Here is an 18,173-nt window from a genome sequence, read left to right as displayed (position 1 = left end):
ATGTCACTTATGTGATGTAATCCAGGTGGTTCATTGTCACCAGAGACACAGTTATAGTTGCAGTCCTTCCTCGTTTTTTTCTCTTTCATATGAATTCACCTTTAAATTGTGAATTAAAACACTTGTAATCTACTGTTTTAGTTCAACTGAAGTGTACCAAGAAAAGACCACCCGCAGTTTTTTGGTTCATAACTGAGAGTCAGGAGTGTCCCTAATATTGTGTCACCTGGCAACAAACAAAAGCAGGCATGTGTGCAGCCAGGAATGCTGCAGTACTGCAAGATAAACAAACGCAAAGGTGACAATCAGAAGAAAGTCCAGCCCACTGGAGCAGTTGAATGAGAGCATTGGAGTGCGGGGGTTACAAATCACAAATATAAGCATTCATTCAGTGCATACTCCAAAGATAAATACAGAGACACTCTCTAATCGGCCTAAATAAAAAAAGTTAGAAATGTACTTCGGAAGACTTACGCTTAGGTGAGCTTTCTAGACTTTTAAATCATTCATACAGCCCTGGACTTCTGCATGTGAAACAACGTCACAAGTGTTGCTTCTAAATATTGCCTCTTCTATTGTGTCTGTTGACCTTACTTAGTGAGGTGCACGTTTTTTTAGGGATACATCTGAAACTCTGTAATTAATGCAAGGCACACTTACTTGTTTTGCACAACCAAAGAACTGTAGGCAATAGTTTCTTGTTCGTCTACGATCTAAGCACGTAGCATGAAGAAAGGTAACATTTTGGGAGTCGACAGGCTGCATTCCACTTTGTGGGCGCTCAAAAGCCCAGCCCATGGGGTGTGAGCACGCCTTCCTGACCTGCTTCAGGACTTTTCAGCACGCGCCGGAGCAGAGCCTCTGTACACACCGGGGCGTGTGATTTTCATCGTCGGAGTTACGGCCAGAGAGCCACAGGAAGTCCGCAGTCTCTTCTGCCTTAAAGCACCTGAATGTTCCCCTGTGGCCGGTCGAGATGCCGCAGGATCGCGAGACTAGTCCTGGTCCCTATTGCGCTTTGGCTACTGGTGTGGGCACTGCAGCACCGCGGGGGCTTCACTTGGCAGTTCTCGGGGTAAGTAACTGAAAACAACACAATTGCTGTTTTTTGTAGGTACGCAAATGTGTGCGCGGAAACGATCAGTGCAAGTTCTGCTCACGCTCAGAACTAGATCAGTGCGGGCAGCAGGTGCGCTGGCTTCTCTCGCAGGCGCAGCAGTGGTGCCATCTCCCCAAAACGCAGGACTGGTATAGTACTTTAAGCAACAGTTTAATCTTCTCTCGTGGGCCGAAACGAAGTACTGCGCATCATGAACAGCAGACAGCAGTATGCGAACGTCCATCACACAAAGGGCCGGTGAAACGGGCAGAAACAGAGAATGGGCAAAATCACAGGAGCTGAGCTCGAAAGGCACGTAAACCGTGAATAAAATATAGCCTACACTGATGAGCATTTAAAACAAGTTATTTCTTCAGCAAGTGTTTTAATTTAATAATCTGTAAATAATAACTGCAATCACTGATTCTTATTGAAAGTATTAGCCTCTAAACATGGGCGTATTAATATTCAAGAATATTACTTTTGCAGTGATGAAGCTGCCATGTGCTACCAAGAAAGATAGCAGTTTTATTTGGCATGTGCGCTGTATATAAAACCATTTCGTTGTGAACCATCTTTATTGCTCATGAATTCAAAACACAGGAGTGAATTTTGTGTATGCCACTTCCTGAACTGAATAATCTCAAAGTATTCTTAAGTGTGAAGTAATTCAGTTGAGGATGTGCACAACACTGAAATGTCATTCCTACATGTTATGCATTTCTACACTCTATACATGACTCAGTAACGCTGGCTCAAGTAACATCTGAGTTGAGGCTCTGCAAACTGCACATTCTAGGGGGTCAGCGAAAATAGGTGGACCAGATCTGGCAAAATGAAAGCCACCACAGGAGGAATGGTGCTCTACCTGACACGGCAGAGTCAACGTGGACAGTGAGGCCTGGAGGGAGTGGAAGGCTAGGCCTGCCTTGTGTTGATCCAGGCCGGTGAGGGGGACAGCTGCACGTGGGTGGCCACATTACGCGGCGGCTGACAGTTTGCAACCGAACCCGCTGCAGGGTATCTGTGTCTACCACTGGAGCTCAGCATAACCTGCAGTGCCGGCGGAACTATTGAGATGCCCCATGGCTGCGGTGGAGTCGTTGCCGCACCACGGATCAGATCCAGCTGATCTAACCTGAGTGCAGGAGATGGAAGCTGAAGGGGTGCCACCTACCAAGCCATAAGTTTGACCTATGCGGAGCGTTGGGGTATCAGTGGGGAACCCTGGAACACATCATGATGGCAACTAGAGGTCCTCTCAGCAGCATCTGGTGAGTCTGAGTGACAATTTTGACACGCAGATAGCCGCGAGGCCCCTCTGCACTTAGAACGGGGAGAGAACCTCAACAAACAACCGCCCACTAGCAGTGACCCCCCCCTCCTGGTAACAAGGCAGAAGGACCCTCTGGCTGGCTCCCCAGCTGCCTGAAAAGTTTGAACTGAACCTCCATACGGATTGCTTCTCAGTGAAGGGGGGACTCCGTGCATTGAGCCTCAGATTACAGTGGAGACAGGGGTCACACCAGTGAGGTGGGGCTTGGGCAGAACTGTGGTGACATACCCCCCTCACGGCCTCCTGCAGCCCTATCTGTGCTCTTTGCCACTATCTTGAGCAATTATTTGTGAATATCTACATGCTTGGCTTTGTGGTGGTGAGTTACACTCCTGTGAGAGAAGGTGGTCCCCTGGTGATGGACTGCCCTCATCCTTCTCGTTTGCGCTGCAGTGATGGGTAAGACTAAAGGCACCAAGAATGTTGGGTAAGACCCAGATCAACCCCTGAGAGACAGTGGTGCACTGGAGAACCTTACTCAATTGGACACAATGCTTATATCGCACTCTGCTCAATTTGATAGATTCCTCCCCATGCTATTCTAGACATGAAACTTTGCTGGAAGCTAGGATTGACGCAATAGCTGTAGAGGTTAATTTACTCAGGGTACAGTACAGGAACTTCAGGTCCAAATGACACAGGTGAAGCTGGAGATGAATGCTCTTCACAAGTGGGCGGAAGATGCAGAGGGGAGGTCTCGCTGCAACAACATTAGACTGGTGGGATTTCCTGAACGACCGGAAGGCCCTAGTGTGGAACTATTTGTGGACCAGTAGCTGCTTGACACCATTCTAGGTAGAAACCAGGGGTGTGGAATTTATTAAAATATCCACTTGTCCAGGGGACAGGTTGCTTTTCAAATCTACTTGTCCTGTAAAAAGATCTTCCTGTCCCTTTGGTGCCATGTAGTGTGGTGACAAATTATGGCAGCAATCTCATTATGTAAGAGCTCTGATAATAGCCTCTCTGATTATGCCAGGGCTACTACCATAGTAGGGCTTGAATACTTGCAGTTTCAATCCCTACTGTAGCAATTTCCTTATTTTGCCACCTTTCTACAGATCTGCATACTGGGGCTGGAGGAAGCAGTAAGCAATAGTTCCAGGGCTGGAATGCCTTTGAGTCTGCAAACCTACTAACCTGCATGTTTTACAGATTTTCACCAGCTTCTCTCTAATATTTTCCCATAATAAGAAAGGTTGGACATTTACTCCTGACAATGGCAGAATTAGAACTTCTTCTAGGGTTGGGAAGAAAGTGGCTGGAGGGGAAATGAACTTGCAAATGCTCAATAGATTTTCACATGAGCAAATCTACACATCTTATTTACCCATGCTAAAATACAGTACACAAATATTTTATAGGGGTACAACATATAGCATGGGTGCACTTTTGTGACTTTCTTTAAGAATTTGGGGCCACATGTAGGTAGGTTCAGATTTGCGACCCGCAATTTGCGAGTCAGAGCGACTCGCAATTTGCGAGTCGCAAATCCGAATGTAGGATGGTGTCCCTGACACCATCTGTGATTTGCAAGGGTTTTGCAAATGCCCACCTCATGAATAATCATGAGGTGGGTCGCAATTTGCGACTCCCTTGCGAATGGCGGCCCTCACAGGGATGGTGGCCTGCTGGAGACAGCAGACCACCATGTCTGTGACTGCTTTCCAATAAAGCATTTTTTTTTGTAATGCATCCCGTTTTCCTTAAAGGAAAACGAGATGCATTACAAAAACGAAAAATGAAACGTTTCCGTAGGACAGGACCACTGCCTGCTCTGAAAAAATGTTTACAGTGACATTCACAATGGGGAAGGGGTCCCATGGGGACCCCTTCCCTTTTGCGAAAGTGTTCGCACCCATTTGAAATGGGTGCAAACTGCGATTGGTTTGCGCCCGCGTTCGTGGTCACAAAACAATCCTACATTGCACTGTGAGTCGCAATTAGGAAGGGAACACCCCTTCCTAATTGCGAGTCGCAAACCTGTTTTGCGATTCGGTAACCAGGTTACCGAATCGCAAAACTGGGTTTGTGCATCGGGATGTGCTTTTTGCACGTCGCAAACAGCGAAAGTCGCTGTTTGCGACATGCAAAAAGCTACCTACATGTGGGTCTTGGTCCCTAATTAGGTCTGGTGTTGACAAAGACATTTTGTTTTTATTAAACTTCTATTTCTCTCTCTTTCGGCTGGCTTTACTGTGAGTGATCGCATTCTGCTCTTCCACAAGGAGCATATTGGCACACAAAGTAGTTTTGTTCAGTGTCAGGAACTACAGTGGCAATCAGTGACGTAACGAAACTGGAGGGTGCCCCTTTGCAAAGAACATGGAGGAGCCCCCTCTCCAGACTCACTCAGGGCAGGTGCTGTGCTGAAGAGGCCCCCTGGAGGGCGGCTGCAGGGCCTTTGTTATGCCACTGGTGGCAACATGTGCTTTAAGTTCAAAAACTTTTTTGGGTTTTTTTGCCAGTGTTTGCTACAATGTTGAGGGCCTGGTAGCTCCCACAACAATAAAGTGTTAAAAAAAGCCATGTCAAAACAAGACACACATTGATGAAACTAAAAGACTTATAAAAAATATGTCAGATCAGTTGGCTTTGTCAGTGTTTGTTTATTTTCATGCTTCCCATAATAGTGTTGAAAATGGTTACACTGATTTTCCATTAGAAATATTTTTGGGAAATACTAGCATGCATCAACACATTTTACTAAATGACACTTCATTTGCATCTAATCAGAGAGCATTCTGGGAGCATTATACTTAGCTTCATTGCCTAAACTTTTCAAACATGTGTATACACGTTTTTTTTTTTGTACTGGAACCAACGTCAGTAGTGAAGTGTGACCTTAAAACATTTATTTACAGCACTCACCCTGATAATGAAGGCTTTCAAATAATGAACCATAAATACAAGTTCGATTAGCATTGTCTTTTGGAAGCACATTACCTCAACTGCATGTAAACAGGCAGCCAAAGAGCTTGTGTTGCAGAGGGTTGGGCCTACTTGTCCCAAGGACAAAGTAAACATAAAAACTTGTTGCCCTTGATCCCAAACAAGACGTCCTGGGCAAGCAACCCCTTGACATTCTTCTTAGTCGAGTACCCGGTAGACCTCCTCACCTGGGTGCACCTCCACAACCTTAATTTTAGAGACCGGGATTTAATTCTGCAATTCTCCCGACCGTGGCATCATGACAATGCCGAGATGTCAGCCTATCTGGACTTTACCTCTGAGGTGCAGAAACTGCGTAACTCCTTTGTTAAAATGAAACGACGTCTGAGAGAACTGAATTACAAATATGCGCTGTTATTTCCAGCAAAACTTTGAGTGGTTGATGGTGAGACAACACTAGTGTTCACCTCCCCAGAAGATGCATGGACCTGGTTACATGCCAATGGGCGAATGTACCCCTCACAGGTGTCCCGAGAAGATGCCACCTGACTGACCCCCCGAGATAAAGAGCGCAAGCGAAAATCCAGGAGAGCGACACCAGCCTGTCCCCAGGCAGCCAGAGAATGAGAAGGGGGAATAAAGGAAGCCTCACAACTGTCTAATAACCCCTTCTTCGCACTGGCAGATAATCCTCCAGTTAACTCTGATACAGATGTAGGTACTCAGTCGCTCTCCAAGAACTCGCTTGGAGAGGAAGGCCCGCCGCTAACCCCACGCATGGCAGATGACCTTTGATATTACAAACACTTTAGTATTGTCCTTATGCACCAACGAGTCTGATGCGGGTAGGAGGTGATCGTTGAAAGATGGACTTGTATCCTCCTGGTTTGCTGCTTCACCAGGACCCGGGCTTTTCCTTGTTCTATCCCACCGGGGCCTGCAACGCGGACACGCGCCTCATATATAACTTCCTTCGCCCCCTCCCCTGAAAGAGAGGGAATGAAAGAGTGGAAGTATTTTTTCCACAAAGGTATTAAAATCAGTTTAATGTAAGTCAGGTTAAAAGATGATTTTGCTTAGAGGGTGTAGATACATGCAGACATTCTGTCCTTGCCATACATATCTCCTTTTTGTTGATCACATTTTCTTTTAAGAAAGAGAAAAAAGTAAATGCCAGTTCTAATTTTTTCTTGTTTAAACTGCAGCTATCATTAAACTTTGTGAGATTATTTCTAACTTATCTATCTATCTATCTATCTATCTATCTATCTATCTATCTATCTATCTATCTATCTATCTATCTATCTATCTATCTATCTAATTCAGCAGTTATATTTCAAGTAGCTATAACTCATGCCCTAATGTAACCATAACTCGCACCCTCACCTCTCCTCAATAATTTTATTGCAAATATTGCAGGAATAATATCAATCATGCCATAGAAGGTTTCATCAATTATATAATATGTGGAGTAATTAGCTGTGCATGGAAAAGGCATGAGTTATAGTTACCTTGGAGCGCAAGTTATAGTTACTTGAAATAACTCTAACTATAATTGCTGAATTTCTATGGTTTTGTGTGAGTAAATCCAGAACCTAACTATAACGTCCCTGTAACCTTTGTTTTTTTCAGTGAATTGCTATGATTTTTTAAAATTCTGTTTCTAACTATAACGTTCCTGTAGCATTTGTTTTGTTCAGTGAATTTCTATGTTTTTTTAACGTAAAGTAATTTTACTTATTATACATTAATTGAACCTCCGCCGGCCGTGCACGGCCTTTGGCTGTGTGTAGCTGGGTGGGGTTGGCCCCTACAACCACCTAACCGTGCATGGCCTTTGGCGACAACAGGGCAAGTGAAATATATATATCAGAATCTTTTCTGAAGATTTGTCAACCAGCCCCAAAGATATGGTCAAGTAAAAATATGTTACTTACTGGCAGCCACCAGCAGGTAGTTATAGTTAGAACCTAGTTAAATTTAGGACCTAGTTTCCATAGGAAAAGCTTTCTTTGTATATATATATATATATATATATATATGTATATATATATATATATATGTAAGTATAGTAAGTTATAGGTAACTTAGGGCACAAGGTAGTAGTTTTTTTTAGATACATATAACTATAAGGCTTGAATTTCTATAGTTTTGTGTGTGTAAAATCTGACCTAACTATAACGTCCCTGTAACCTTTGTTTTTTGCATGAATATATATATATATATATATAAGTTAGCTGCTGGTGGTCACCAGTAGGTATTTATAGTTAGGACCTAGTAAATCTGTTCAGTAGTTTTGGTGTTATTAAAGAAAAAAGCTTTATGTATATCTAGACATGCGGTTCTTCCACAGATCCTCTTTGGATCCGGGTTGATTTGCTAATCCATGTACCAGAAGCAATGCCATCATTGACTGGCCGCAAACAGAGAGAAACGTTGTGGCTCCCAGCAAGGAAAAATAACATTTTAAATAACAGAAGGGGTCATGGTAGAGGTACCCTGCCCAATGGGACTGATGAAGGGGTCTTTGAGGCAACCCTTATGGACAGGAAAGTGTCCAAAAATGTTTTTGGGAGCACGCAGGGATCCGCTGATCCACTGGGATCGGGTGGCCCATGGATCCAGACTCCAATTTGAAAAAACACATACACCCACTCACTGACCCACACACTTACTCACACACTCACTCACATACTCACACACCCACACAGCCACTACACACATACTCATACAGCCACTCACACATCCATTCACATACCCAAACAGCACTCAAACACCCACTCACATATTCATTCACACACTTGCTTACATGCCCACACAACCACTCATACACCCATACTGCCACTCACACACCCGGACAGCCACTTACACACCTACTCACACACCTGCACACCTACTGTCACAACCCCTCACAGACCCACACAGCCAGTCAGTCACACATGCACTCACACATCCACCACACACTGACTCACATACCAACTCACACACTCAGGTTACAGGGACCTTATAGTTAGAAAATAGCAATAAAAACTCACAGAAATGTACTGAAAAAACAAAGGTTACAGGGACATTACAGTTGGGAAATAAATGGAAAAACCTTACAAATTTACTGAAAACAACAATGGTTCCAGGGAGGTTATATGTGGGTTCAGATTTTACACATACAAAACCAAAGACATTCAGTTATAGTTATCTCAAGTAACTGGTGTCCTAAAGTAACTTTAACTCACTCCCTCGCCATGCACCACGTATTACATCACTCATGACATCTTCTATGACATCACTGATATCACTGCAAAATTCCTAGTGAAATTATTGATGAGAACACTGTGCATGGCAGGGGTCAGGGAACTAAGGTTGTGATTTAGGTCTTGGCAGTAACTGTCCTACTGCCCGTTTTCCATTGAAAAACCATTCTGCTGCCTTGGCGGTCCATCTGCCCAATTTACATGTTGGTGGGACCGTAGTGGAAAGAGCGCCTGAGTCCCAACGACTCCACCAAGAATCTCCAGCCACCTTGACAGCGGCATTGGGGATAGGGGCTGACAGTGGAACTCCAGTCATCTTTTCTGTCGAGCAGATTTGGATGCGCCTTACTGACAAGCCAATTGTGGCAGTCCGACCTCCACACCTGAGTTGGCGGATTGGAGGGGAACTGAGGTACAAACCTTCCTTTTTTCCCCCATTCCACTTCTGTTTTCAACTGGATATGACTGCTTATGACCTTCCATTGCTGCTGCCACCGGACCACAGAAGAAACACAACCCCCCTCTGCTGCTGCACTTAAAGTTAGGGAACACTCATTGGCTGTGTACGTTGTGTGGGACCTGCATATGAGCTTGGGACCACTGCAGTCATATACATGTCATCGTAATTTGTTTGAATTACTGTGACATGCATATGTCCAGAGCACATTTGTGTGGGACTAGGATGGGGACACACTGGTAAATGACACATCACACACATACACAACTGTCATTTTGGTGTAGTATTCATTGCCAAATGAATGCTGGCACCACAGTGATGTTACATTCACACCCGTCTAATTTGTCCATTTGTGCACATTGCAAGGGGACCTGTACCTGTGATCCTGTGCTTCCAGTTGTGTATGTGAGTCATTACGTCTATGTGTGTGTGCAGTGTGACTGGCTGCTTGAGGCAGAGGAAGCTGGAGTGGGTGATGTGGTTGTGTCTGTATGTGAGCCCACTGCATGTGGGTTTGATGTTGCTGTGCATAGTTGGTGGTGTTTTATGTTGCTGAGTGCAACATGGGTGTTGTTGTGTGGTTGTCATTGTCTCAATATGTATAGTTGTGCTTGTGTGTGAGTGTTTTGCTGCAAATTAGTTTAGGTGTGTTGGTTGTTGTGGTTGTGTCATATGTGTGTGCAATGTCAATAATGTGTGTGTGTTATGTCGTGAATGTATGGCAATGTGTGTTTTGGCATTTATATGTTGTGTGGTGTTGGAATGACAATGGATTATAGTATGTATGTGGTGTGCTGTGTAGTGTGTTGTGCAGGGGCACACATATAGCTAAGGTACAGTGTGTGTGCATGACTTACCTCTATTCCCTTGCCACTGCCATTGTACGATGTACATTGGGTCCAGCAATGGGCTCCCTCTGTCAGCAATCTGCCACCATACACTGCCTGCAGGACTTTAACATCTAAATAGGGTTGGCTGGGAAGAGCACCCAGTTGTGGCGGTCTGCGGCTCAGTCTCAATACATCTAAATATGGCAGGTGGAACACTGTATTTTCAGGTCTGCAGCCAGCTGGCCCATTAATATGTTGTGGGGTAAGGTATGGTTCGTATATGCGATGGTTTCATATGAGTTATTGTATTTTTCCACTTCTCTTCTGTTGCCTTAATGTTGTTAAACTGTGTGAAGATAGATTTTGTCCGCAATTATTTTCCTGTACAATCTGTTCAATACGGCAGGCAAAGAAAGGGGTCTGCAGTATCAATATAAGTGATTAGTGGGTGGTGTATTGTGACCTTATTCTAACCTATTCATTTGTGATTAGTGTGTGATGAACTTGGCTCTTTCTGTAGGGTCAGCCCTAACTTTTTGCTTTCATCCTCCTGTTTTCTGAATCAAAATTTGTTGGCCTTTAGAACTCTATGCACTTTACCACTGCTGACCAGTGCTAATGTGTCTGTGCTCTCTCTTTAAAACATGATAGAATTGGAAGTTACACATACTTTTCTATTAAAGTGCTACTACATTTGCCTAGGGCCTGTAAAATTAAATGCTACTAGGGAGCCTGCAGCAGTTATTGTGCCACCCACTTAAGTAGCCCCTTAAACATGTCCCAGGCTTGCCTTTGCAGCTTGTGTGTGCAGGTTTAAACTGCCATTTCAACTCGGCAAAAGAATTCCTTTGCCAGGTCCAGACCTTCCTTATAAATACATATAAGTCACCTCTATGGAAGGCACTGGATACCCAGAGGGCAGAGTGCAATGTATTTAAAAAGTGGACTATTTTTTAGTTTTACTTGTCCTGGTAGTAAAACACTCATAACCTTTATGTTCCACCACTGCAAGGCCTACCTCTCCTATAGAATAACATTGGAGTTACCTTATTACACTTAATAAGCAGCACATTTCAAATAGGATCAGCTCAACAATTCATGTTTGGTGTCTTTGAAATTGTAATAAAAATCCTCTCTCGTGGTAAAGTCAAATTTTTTATCACAATTTTGAAAATGCTACTTTTAGGAACTCTGCATTTTCCTGCCTTAGCCATTTAGTGCCTTTAGCCTGTCTCTGTGTCACATGAACTTTGTGTATTCCACCTAGACAGCCATACAGAATAGAGAGCTTAGGTGTGGCTGAATAGGCCATTACTGGCAGAATGGGAGGGCGGATTTGGGTACAGCCCTATTTACACTTGAATAAACTGTGTCGTGCCTCCATGCAAAAGGGCTGCTACCTCCTGTAGTTAGTCTGGAGCCAGTTTAGGGAATGCATGATGCCTGGGGTCTTCAAAGGGAAACCTCTAGAAGCTTCTTCCACTTAAAACGCAGAACTGGGTATAGGAACAGCTCTGCTGCTGAAAGGACTACCACTCTGCTGGACTTCTGCTCAGCTGCACTCACCTGCTGCCTGCTGCCCTCTTACCTAGGTGAGAAAGACTGAACCCGCTTCTATTGAACCCAAGATCCCAGAGTAACTCCAAGGGCTAGTTGGTTGGTCTCCTTATTAGAACCTCAGGGACAGAAGGCTCCCACAACCTTAAACCTAGCACCTGGACTCTGCCATCTGTGAATCCTACCCTGCCAAGTCCTGGGCCTTTGGAAGTGGGCCTGAAGGGGCTCTGCCAGTCCATCTAGGGACCCAGCAGAACTGATGCATCTCCTCGCCTGCCTACTGTAAACCCCAGCCAAACGGATGCATCGCCTCTCCTACAAGTGGTTTCCTGATGCAAAAGACTCTGCAGCCCTCACTGGAACTGCCACCTGTGTGAAGCTTATCTGATGCAGGCCCTCAGATTGCAAATCTCATGTCAACGGCAGCCTTGATGACAATGCAGATTCTCGCATTGCAGCTTCAAAGCTCTTAAAACCAACGTATCGCCTCAACTGTGCGGCACATTCCGACACCAGACTTGGCATTGCAAGCCCTTGTCTACCTCGAAGATGATGCAGGTCCTTGCTTTGCAGCTCCACAGCTCCTCAGACCCGACACATCTCATCAGCTGTGCGACAAATCCTCAGCATGAGACCACATAACGCTCCGCAATAGGATTTAAGGTACTTTGTTAAGTAGGCCTAACTGAATCCTTAAACTTGTGAATTCATCCCGGTCCGGTGTGATCAGATATCCACAGTTGGCACTTTCTGCTTTTTGGTGCTACTTTCACTGAAATCTTTAAACCTGCGTGAACATGATTTGAATTTTGTAATTTTGTTTTTGTTTTTTTCTAAACTGGTGTGGGAACCTTTTGTGGTGTGTTTTCACTATGTTGCTGTTTGTAGTGTTGCAAAGATACTTTACACATTGCCCTTGAGTCAAGCCTGACTGTTGTGTGCCAAACTACCTGAGGTTGAGCACAAGTTAATTTAGGGTTTGCTTTTGACTTTACCCTGACAAAGATAGTGGTTCCTGCTTGAGTAGGGGTTCACCACACCAATAACCTAATTTCTTACAGTGCGACTTGTGTTTCGGTTTAATGTATGTGTTTGTGTTGCCTGTCCTTATTGTGTAAATTTTTGGCTGCTGGTTATGAGTTTACCGAGCTGGAAAGGCTCCAAAGAACGTGGCTGGAAGAGGTAAAAACAAAACTTTAGCAAGGAAAGACAAATAGATACCCATTTACTGGCTGATTTGTACAAAGTGAAACCCCAAAACGTGGATAAATCGCGACTGTGTGGCCTTAAGGAAATATTTTATTTTACCAAAACTCTTTGATCTTCATTATTGTGTATGAAAGCATTTTTAAATATGTAAATTCAGACTACTAACTGATCAAAACTATCATGTTTAATAATTACTTCTCACTGCCAAATGGTAAATTAAACTTTATTATATTTTATGTGATGTTCATTTTATGATTTACATAGAAAATATTTTCAGGGTTCAACTTGTACATGGGCTCTAAGATCCGAGCCAGACCATTGGCTTGGTTCTGGTTTGGCTAGCCTTGTTAATTTTGTGGCTCGCCCACCTCTAGACACCTTACTGATTCTGCCCTAAGTGCTAATATTTATTGTTATTTACAGTGCTGCCATGATTGGCACTGATTTCAGTGCTCTTATATTGTGAATGTCCCCAATTCTCAATATCTTACCATTGTCTTCATGATTGGGCACTTCACCTGACTCAGTGGTGTTTGCTGTGATAAGACCACTGCTGCATTCATCACATTGCTACAGTATTTGATGCCCCTTCATCCTCTCTGTGGAATCATTATAGATTGTGGCACTTTATTCAATCAAGCAGCATTAGTTGTCAGCTATAATCATTGCCCTATATATCACCATCCTACAGTGTTTAACCCGCTCGGTGGCGCGGGCGAGCTGGTCTTGTCCTGGCACACGGTTCCTGTGTGCCTGGGACGAGACCAGCTCGTCCTGCACCCGGCCCACACCCCCCAGTCGGGAATGGAAGGGGAATCGCTTCCCCTTCCACACCCGACCACCCCCCCCCACCTTCCCAGGGACGTCTGATGACGTCAGCGCGACCTCATAATAGGTCACCTCGGATCGCGCTAGAAGCATCCCAGAAGAGAAATGAAAATGCATTTCTCCTCCCATCCGGGAGTTGGAGCGGGAAAGACATGAAAGGAAAGACCTTTCCTTTCATGTCTCTTGAAGCATTTCTTCGCGATCGGGCAGCAGAAATGCCCACTAGACACCAGGGAATTTTATTTTTTTTATGTATTTTTTAATAAAGGGGGCGGCCCCTTAGGCAAGGGTCGCTCTCTAGTAGGACATATTATTTTTAGGCCATTTTAGGCAGAAAACCCCTGGACACCAGGGAGAATTTTTTTGTTTGTTTATTTTTTAGTTTTATGTGTGGGGAGCGACCCCTTAGGCAAGGGTCGCTCCCTGGGGGGTGGGGGGGAATTATTTTTAGGCTATTTCTGCCCCCCCACCCCCGGGGGCAGAAAACCCCTAGACACCAGAGAATTTTTATTGCTTTTATACCTACGCATAAGTGGAGTGGCCCCTGGGGCAAGGGCTGCTCCCCGGGGGGAGGGAGGGCAAAATACTTTTAGGCCTTTTCTGCCCCCACTGGAGGCAGATTGGCCTGATATAATTAGGCCGATCTGCCCCCAGGGGGGGCAGAAACCTCTAGGCACCAGGGATATATATATATTTGTATTTACTTTAGGTTTTTATTGATGGGGAACGACCCCTTAGGCAAGGGTCACTCCCCTGGGGGCAAAATGTATTTAGGCCGTTTGTGCCCCCCTTGGGGGCAAATCAGCCTATTTGTGTTAGGCCAACCTGCCCCCAAGTGGGGCAGAAACCACTAGACACCAGGGATTGGTGTGTGTGTTTGGTTTGGGGAGGGGGTAGCCCCTTGGGCAATTGTCACTCCCCATGGGGGCACATAACTGTTGGAGCTGCCTATTTTTGGAAAGCCCACCAGAGACCAGGGAAGATTTGTTTTAAAAATTAGAGGTTGGGGGGAATGGCCATACCCCCACCCCAAATAAATGGGGCCAAAGTTGTTCTGCCCACCAGTGGGAAGATTGGGCAATTACCCCCGATCCACACTCCATGGGGCAGAAAGTCTATTAGATGCCAGGAAAAAAAAAAAAAACATTGTGGTGTGGTGGCTACCAACCAGTATGGTCCTGGTTATACCCCAACCCCAACTGAAGGGGGTAACAGTTTTTCAGCTCTCCCGCACACTAAAACATCTTATCCCATGGCAAGCAGGAGGGCATTTGATTATTTTGGGTTTTGGTTTTACATTTGGGCCATGAGGGATTGGTAACTTTCCAAATCGTCCCACTTGGAATGGTGAGGGCTGCACTTCTTTGACTTTGGGACACTGCCATGTAGAAAAATCCACACAACCTAGACACATCTGAAAACTAAACATCTGGTTGAGTCCACGGTGGTGTGCTTCACATGCACCTGCACCATTTTCTACCCCCCAATGCCCTGCAAACCTCCAACTTCTCACACATTTTTCTCATATTTTTGTGATGGAACCTTCCGGAATCTGCAGGAATCCACAAAATTCCTACCACCCAACATTGTCTCATCTATACCTATAAATATTCTGCTGCACTTGTCAGCCTAAAATTTTTTTTTTCAAATTGCCCTTTTGGACCCGCTTTGGTTCCCCCTCAATTTCAACATGTTTTTGGCTCTTCCCTATCACAGGCACGTGGCCCACCTACACAAGTGAGGTATTATTTGTACCTGGAGACTGAGGGTAATGTTGGGTGGTGGGAAATTTGTCCCAGTGCAGTGATCCCTCACAGAAATGTGGGGAAAATTTGATTTTGTTAGGTAAATTTGAGATTTGCTGAGGATTCTGTGTAGAAAACATTATGGGATCCACGCAAGTAACACCTCTATGGACTCCCTCGGGTGTCTAGTTTTCAGAAATGTCTGGGTTTGGTAGGTTTCTCCTAGATGGCTGCTGAGCCCAGGACCAAAGACCAAAGACGCAGGTGCCCCCCGCAAAAACAGGTAGTTTTGTATTTGATAATTTTGATGTGTCCAAATAGTGGTTTGGGGCATTTCCTGTCGCAAGCACTAGGCCTACCCACACAAGTGAGGTACCATTTTTATCAGGAGACTTGGGGAAACGCTGGGTGGAAGGAAATTTGTGGCTCCTCTCAGACTCCAGAACTTTCTGTCACCGAAATGGGAGGAAAAAGTGTTTTTCTGGCCAAATTTGGAGGTTTGCAAAGGATTCTGGGGAACAGAAACTGGTGACAGCCCCACAAGTTACCCCATCTTGGATTCCCATAGGTGTCTAGTTTTAAAAAATGCACAGGTATGCTAAGTTTCCTTAGGTGCCGGCTGAGCTAGTGGCCAAAATCCACAGCTAGGCACTTTGCAAAAAACAGCTCTGTTTTCTTTGGGAAAATGTGATGTGTCCACGTTGTGTTTTGGGGTTGTGCCTGTCGCGGCCGCTAGGCCTACCCACACAAGTGAGGTACCATTTTTATCAGGAGATTTAGGGGAACGCTGGGTGGAAGCAAATTTGTGGCTCCTCTCAGATTCCAGAATTTTCTGTCACCGAAATATGAGGAAAAGGTGTTTTTTTGGCCAAATTGTGAGGTTTGAAAAGGATTTTGGGTAACAGAACCTGTGAGAGCCCCACAAGTCACCCTATCTTGGATTCCCCTAGGTGTCTAGTTTTCAAAACTGTGCAGGTTTGCTAGATTTTCCTATGTGCCAGCTGAGCTATAGGCCAAAATCCACAGCTAGGCATTTTGCAAAAAATAGCTCTATTTTCTTTGGGAAAATGTGATGTGTCCACATTGTGTTTTGGGGCATTTCCTGTCGCAGACGCTAGGCCTACCCACACAAGTAAGGTACCATTTTTATCAGGAGACTTTGGAGAACGCTGGGTGGAAGGAAATTTGTGGCTTCTCTCAGATTCCAGAACTTTCTGTCACCGACATGAGAGGAAAAAGTGTTTTTTTGGCCGAATTTTGAGGTTTGCAAAGGATTCTGGGTAACAGAACCTGTCGAGAGCCCCACAAGTCATCCCATCTTGGATTCCCCTGAGGGTCTAGTTTAAAAAAATGCGCAGGTTTGGTAGGTTTCCCTAGGTGCCGGCTGAGCTAGAGGCCGAAATCCACAGCTAGGCACTTTGCAAAAAACAGCTCTGTTTTCTTTGGGAAAATGTGATGTATCCACGTTGTGTTTTGGGGCATTTCATGTCACAGACGCTAGGCCTACCCTCACAAGTGAGGTACCATTTTTATCGGGAGATTTGGGGGGAACACTGGGTGGAAGGAAATGTGTGGCTCCTCTCAGATTCTAGAACTTTCTTTCGCCGAAATTAGAGGAAATTGTGTTGTTTTTTGGGCCAAATTTTGAGGTTTGCAAAGGATTCTGGGTAACAGAACCTGGTGAGAGCCCCACATGTCACCCCATCCTGGATTCCCCTAGCTGTCTAGTTTTTAAAAATGCACAGGTTTGCTAGCTTTCCCTAGGTGCCAGCTCAGCTAGAGGCCAAACTCCACACTAGTCACTTTGCAAAAAACAGCTCTGTTTTCTTTGGGAAAATGGGATGTGTCCACGTTGTGTTTTGGGACATTCCCTGTCGCGGGCGCTACGCCTTCCCACACAAGTGAGGTACCGTTTTCATCGGGAGACTTGGGGGAACACTGGGTGGAAGTAAATTTGTGGCTCCTCTCAGATTCCAGAACTTTCTGTAAACAAAATGTATGGAAAAAGTTTTTTTGGGCCAGATTTTGAGGTGTGCAAAAGATTCCGGGTAACAGAACTTGGCAAGAGCCCCCACAAGTCACCCCATCTTGGATTCCCCTAGGTGTCTACTTTTCAAAAATGCGCAAGTTTGGTAGTTTTCCCTAGGTGCCGGCTGAGCTAGAGGCTAAAATCTATTGCTAGGCACTTTGCAAAAAACACGTCAGATTTCAATGTGAAAATGTGATGTGTCCATGTTGCGTTTCCTGTTGCGAGCATTAGGCCTATCCATGCAAGTGAGGTACCATTTTTATCGGGAGACTTGGGGGAACACAGAATAGCAAAACAAGGGTTATTGCCCTTTGTTTTTCTCTACATGTTTTAGTTCCAAATGTAAGACAGTGTGCAAAAAAGACGTCTATTTGAGAAATGCCCTGTAATTCACATGCTAGTATGGGCACCCCGAAATTCAGAGATATGCAAATAACCACTGCTTCTCAACACCTTATCATGTGCCCATTTTGTAAATACAAAGGTTTTCTTGCTACCTTTTTTTCACTCTTTATATTTCCAGCAAATTAATTGCTGTATTCCCGGTATAGAATGAAAACCCATTGCAAGTTGCAGCTCATTTAGTGGCTCTGGGTACGTACGGTTCTTGATGAACCTACAAGCACTATATATCCCCACAACCAGAAGAGTCCAGCAGACGTAACAGTATATTGCTTTTAAAAATTTGACATCGCAGAAAAAAGTTAGAGTAAAATGTGGAAAAAAATGGCTGTTTATTCACCTCAAGTTCAATATATTTTCATTTCAGCTGTTATTTTCTGTAGGAAACCCTTTTAGGATCTACACGAATTACCCCTTGCTGAATGCAGAATTTTGTCTACTTTTCAGAAATGTTTAGCTTTCCGGGATCCAGCATTGGTTTTACACCCATTTCTGTCACTAACTGGAAAGAGGCTGAAAAGCACAAAAAATTGTAAAAATG

At 44.6% G+C, this 18,173-nt stretch overlaps 1 protein-coding gene across 2 annotated transcripts in view; it reads left to right on the top strand.

Moving 5' to 3' along the window:
- Positions 1-791: 791 nt before the first annotated feature.
- LOC138245814 (alpha-N-acetylgalactosaminide alpha-2,6-sialyltransferase 1-like) overlaps positions 792-18,173 on the top strand; it is a 211,458-nt gene continuing 194,076 nt past the window's right edge. Inside the window, exon 1 of one of the 2 annotated variants that reach the window (XM_069199750.1) lies at positions 792-1,075. In XM_069199750.1, coding sequence (XP_069055851.1) covers positions 954-1,075 — 122 coding nt within the window. In that variant the 5' untranslated portion in view covers positions 792-953. The remainder of the gene's footprint in view (positions 1,076-18,173) is intronic. The other variant, XM_069199749.1, reaches the window with a different exon arrangement.

This window comes from Pleurodeles waltl, chromosome 7 (assembly GCF_031143425.1).
Source record: "Pleurodeles waltl isolate 20211129_DDA chromosome 7, aPleWal1.hap1.20221129, whole genome shotgun sequence".
NCBI classification, from domain to species: Eukaryota; Metazoa; Chordata; class Amphibia; order Caudata; family Salamandridae; genus Pleurodeles; species Pleurodeles waltl.
This window is presented reverse-complemented; position numbering and strand designations above follow the sequence as displayed.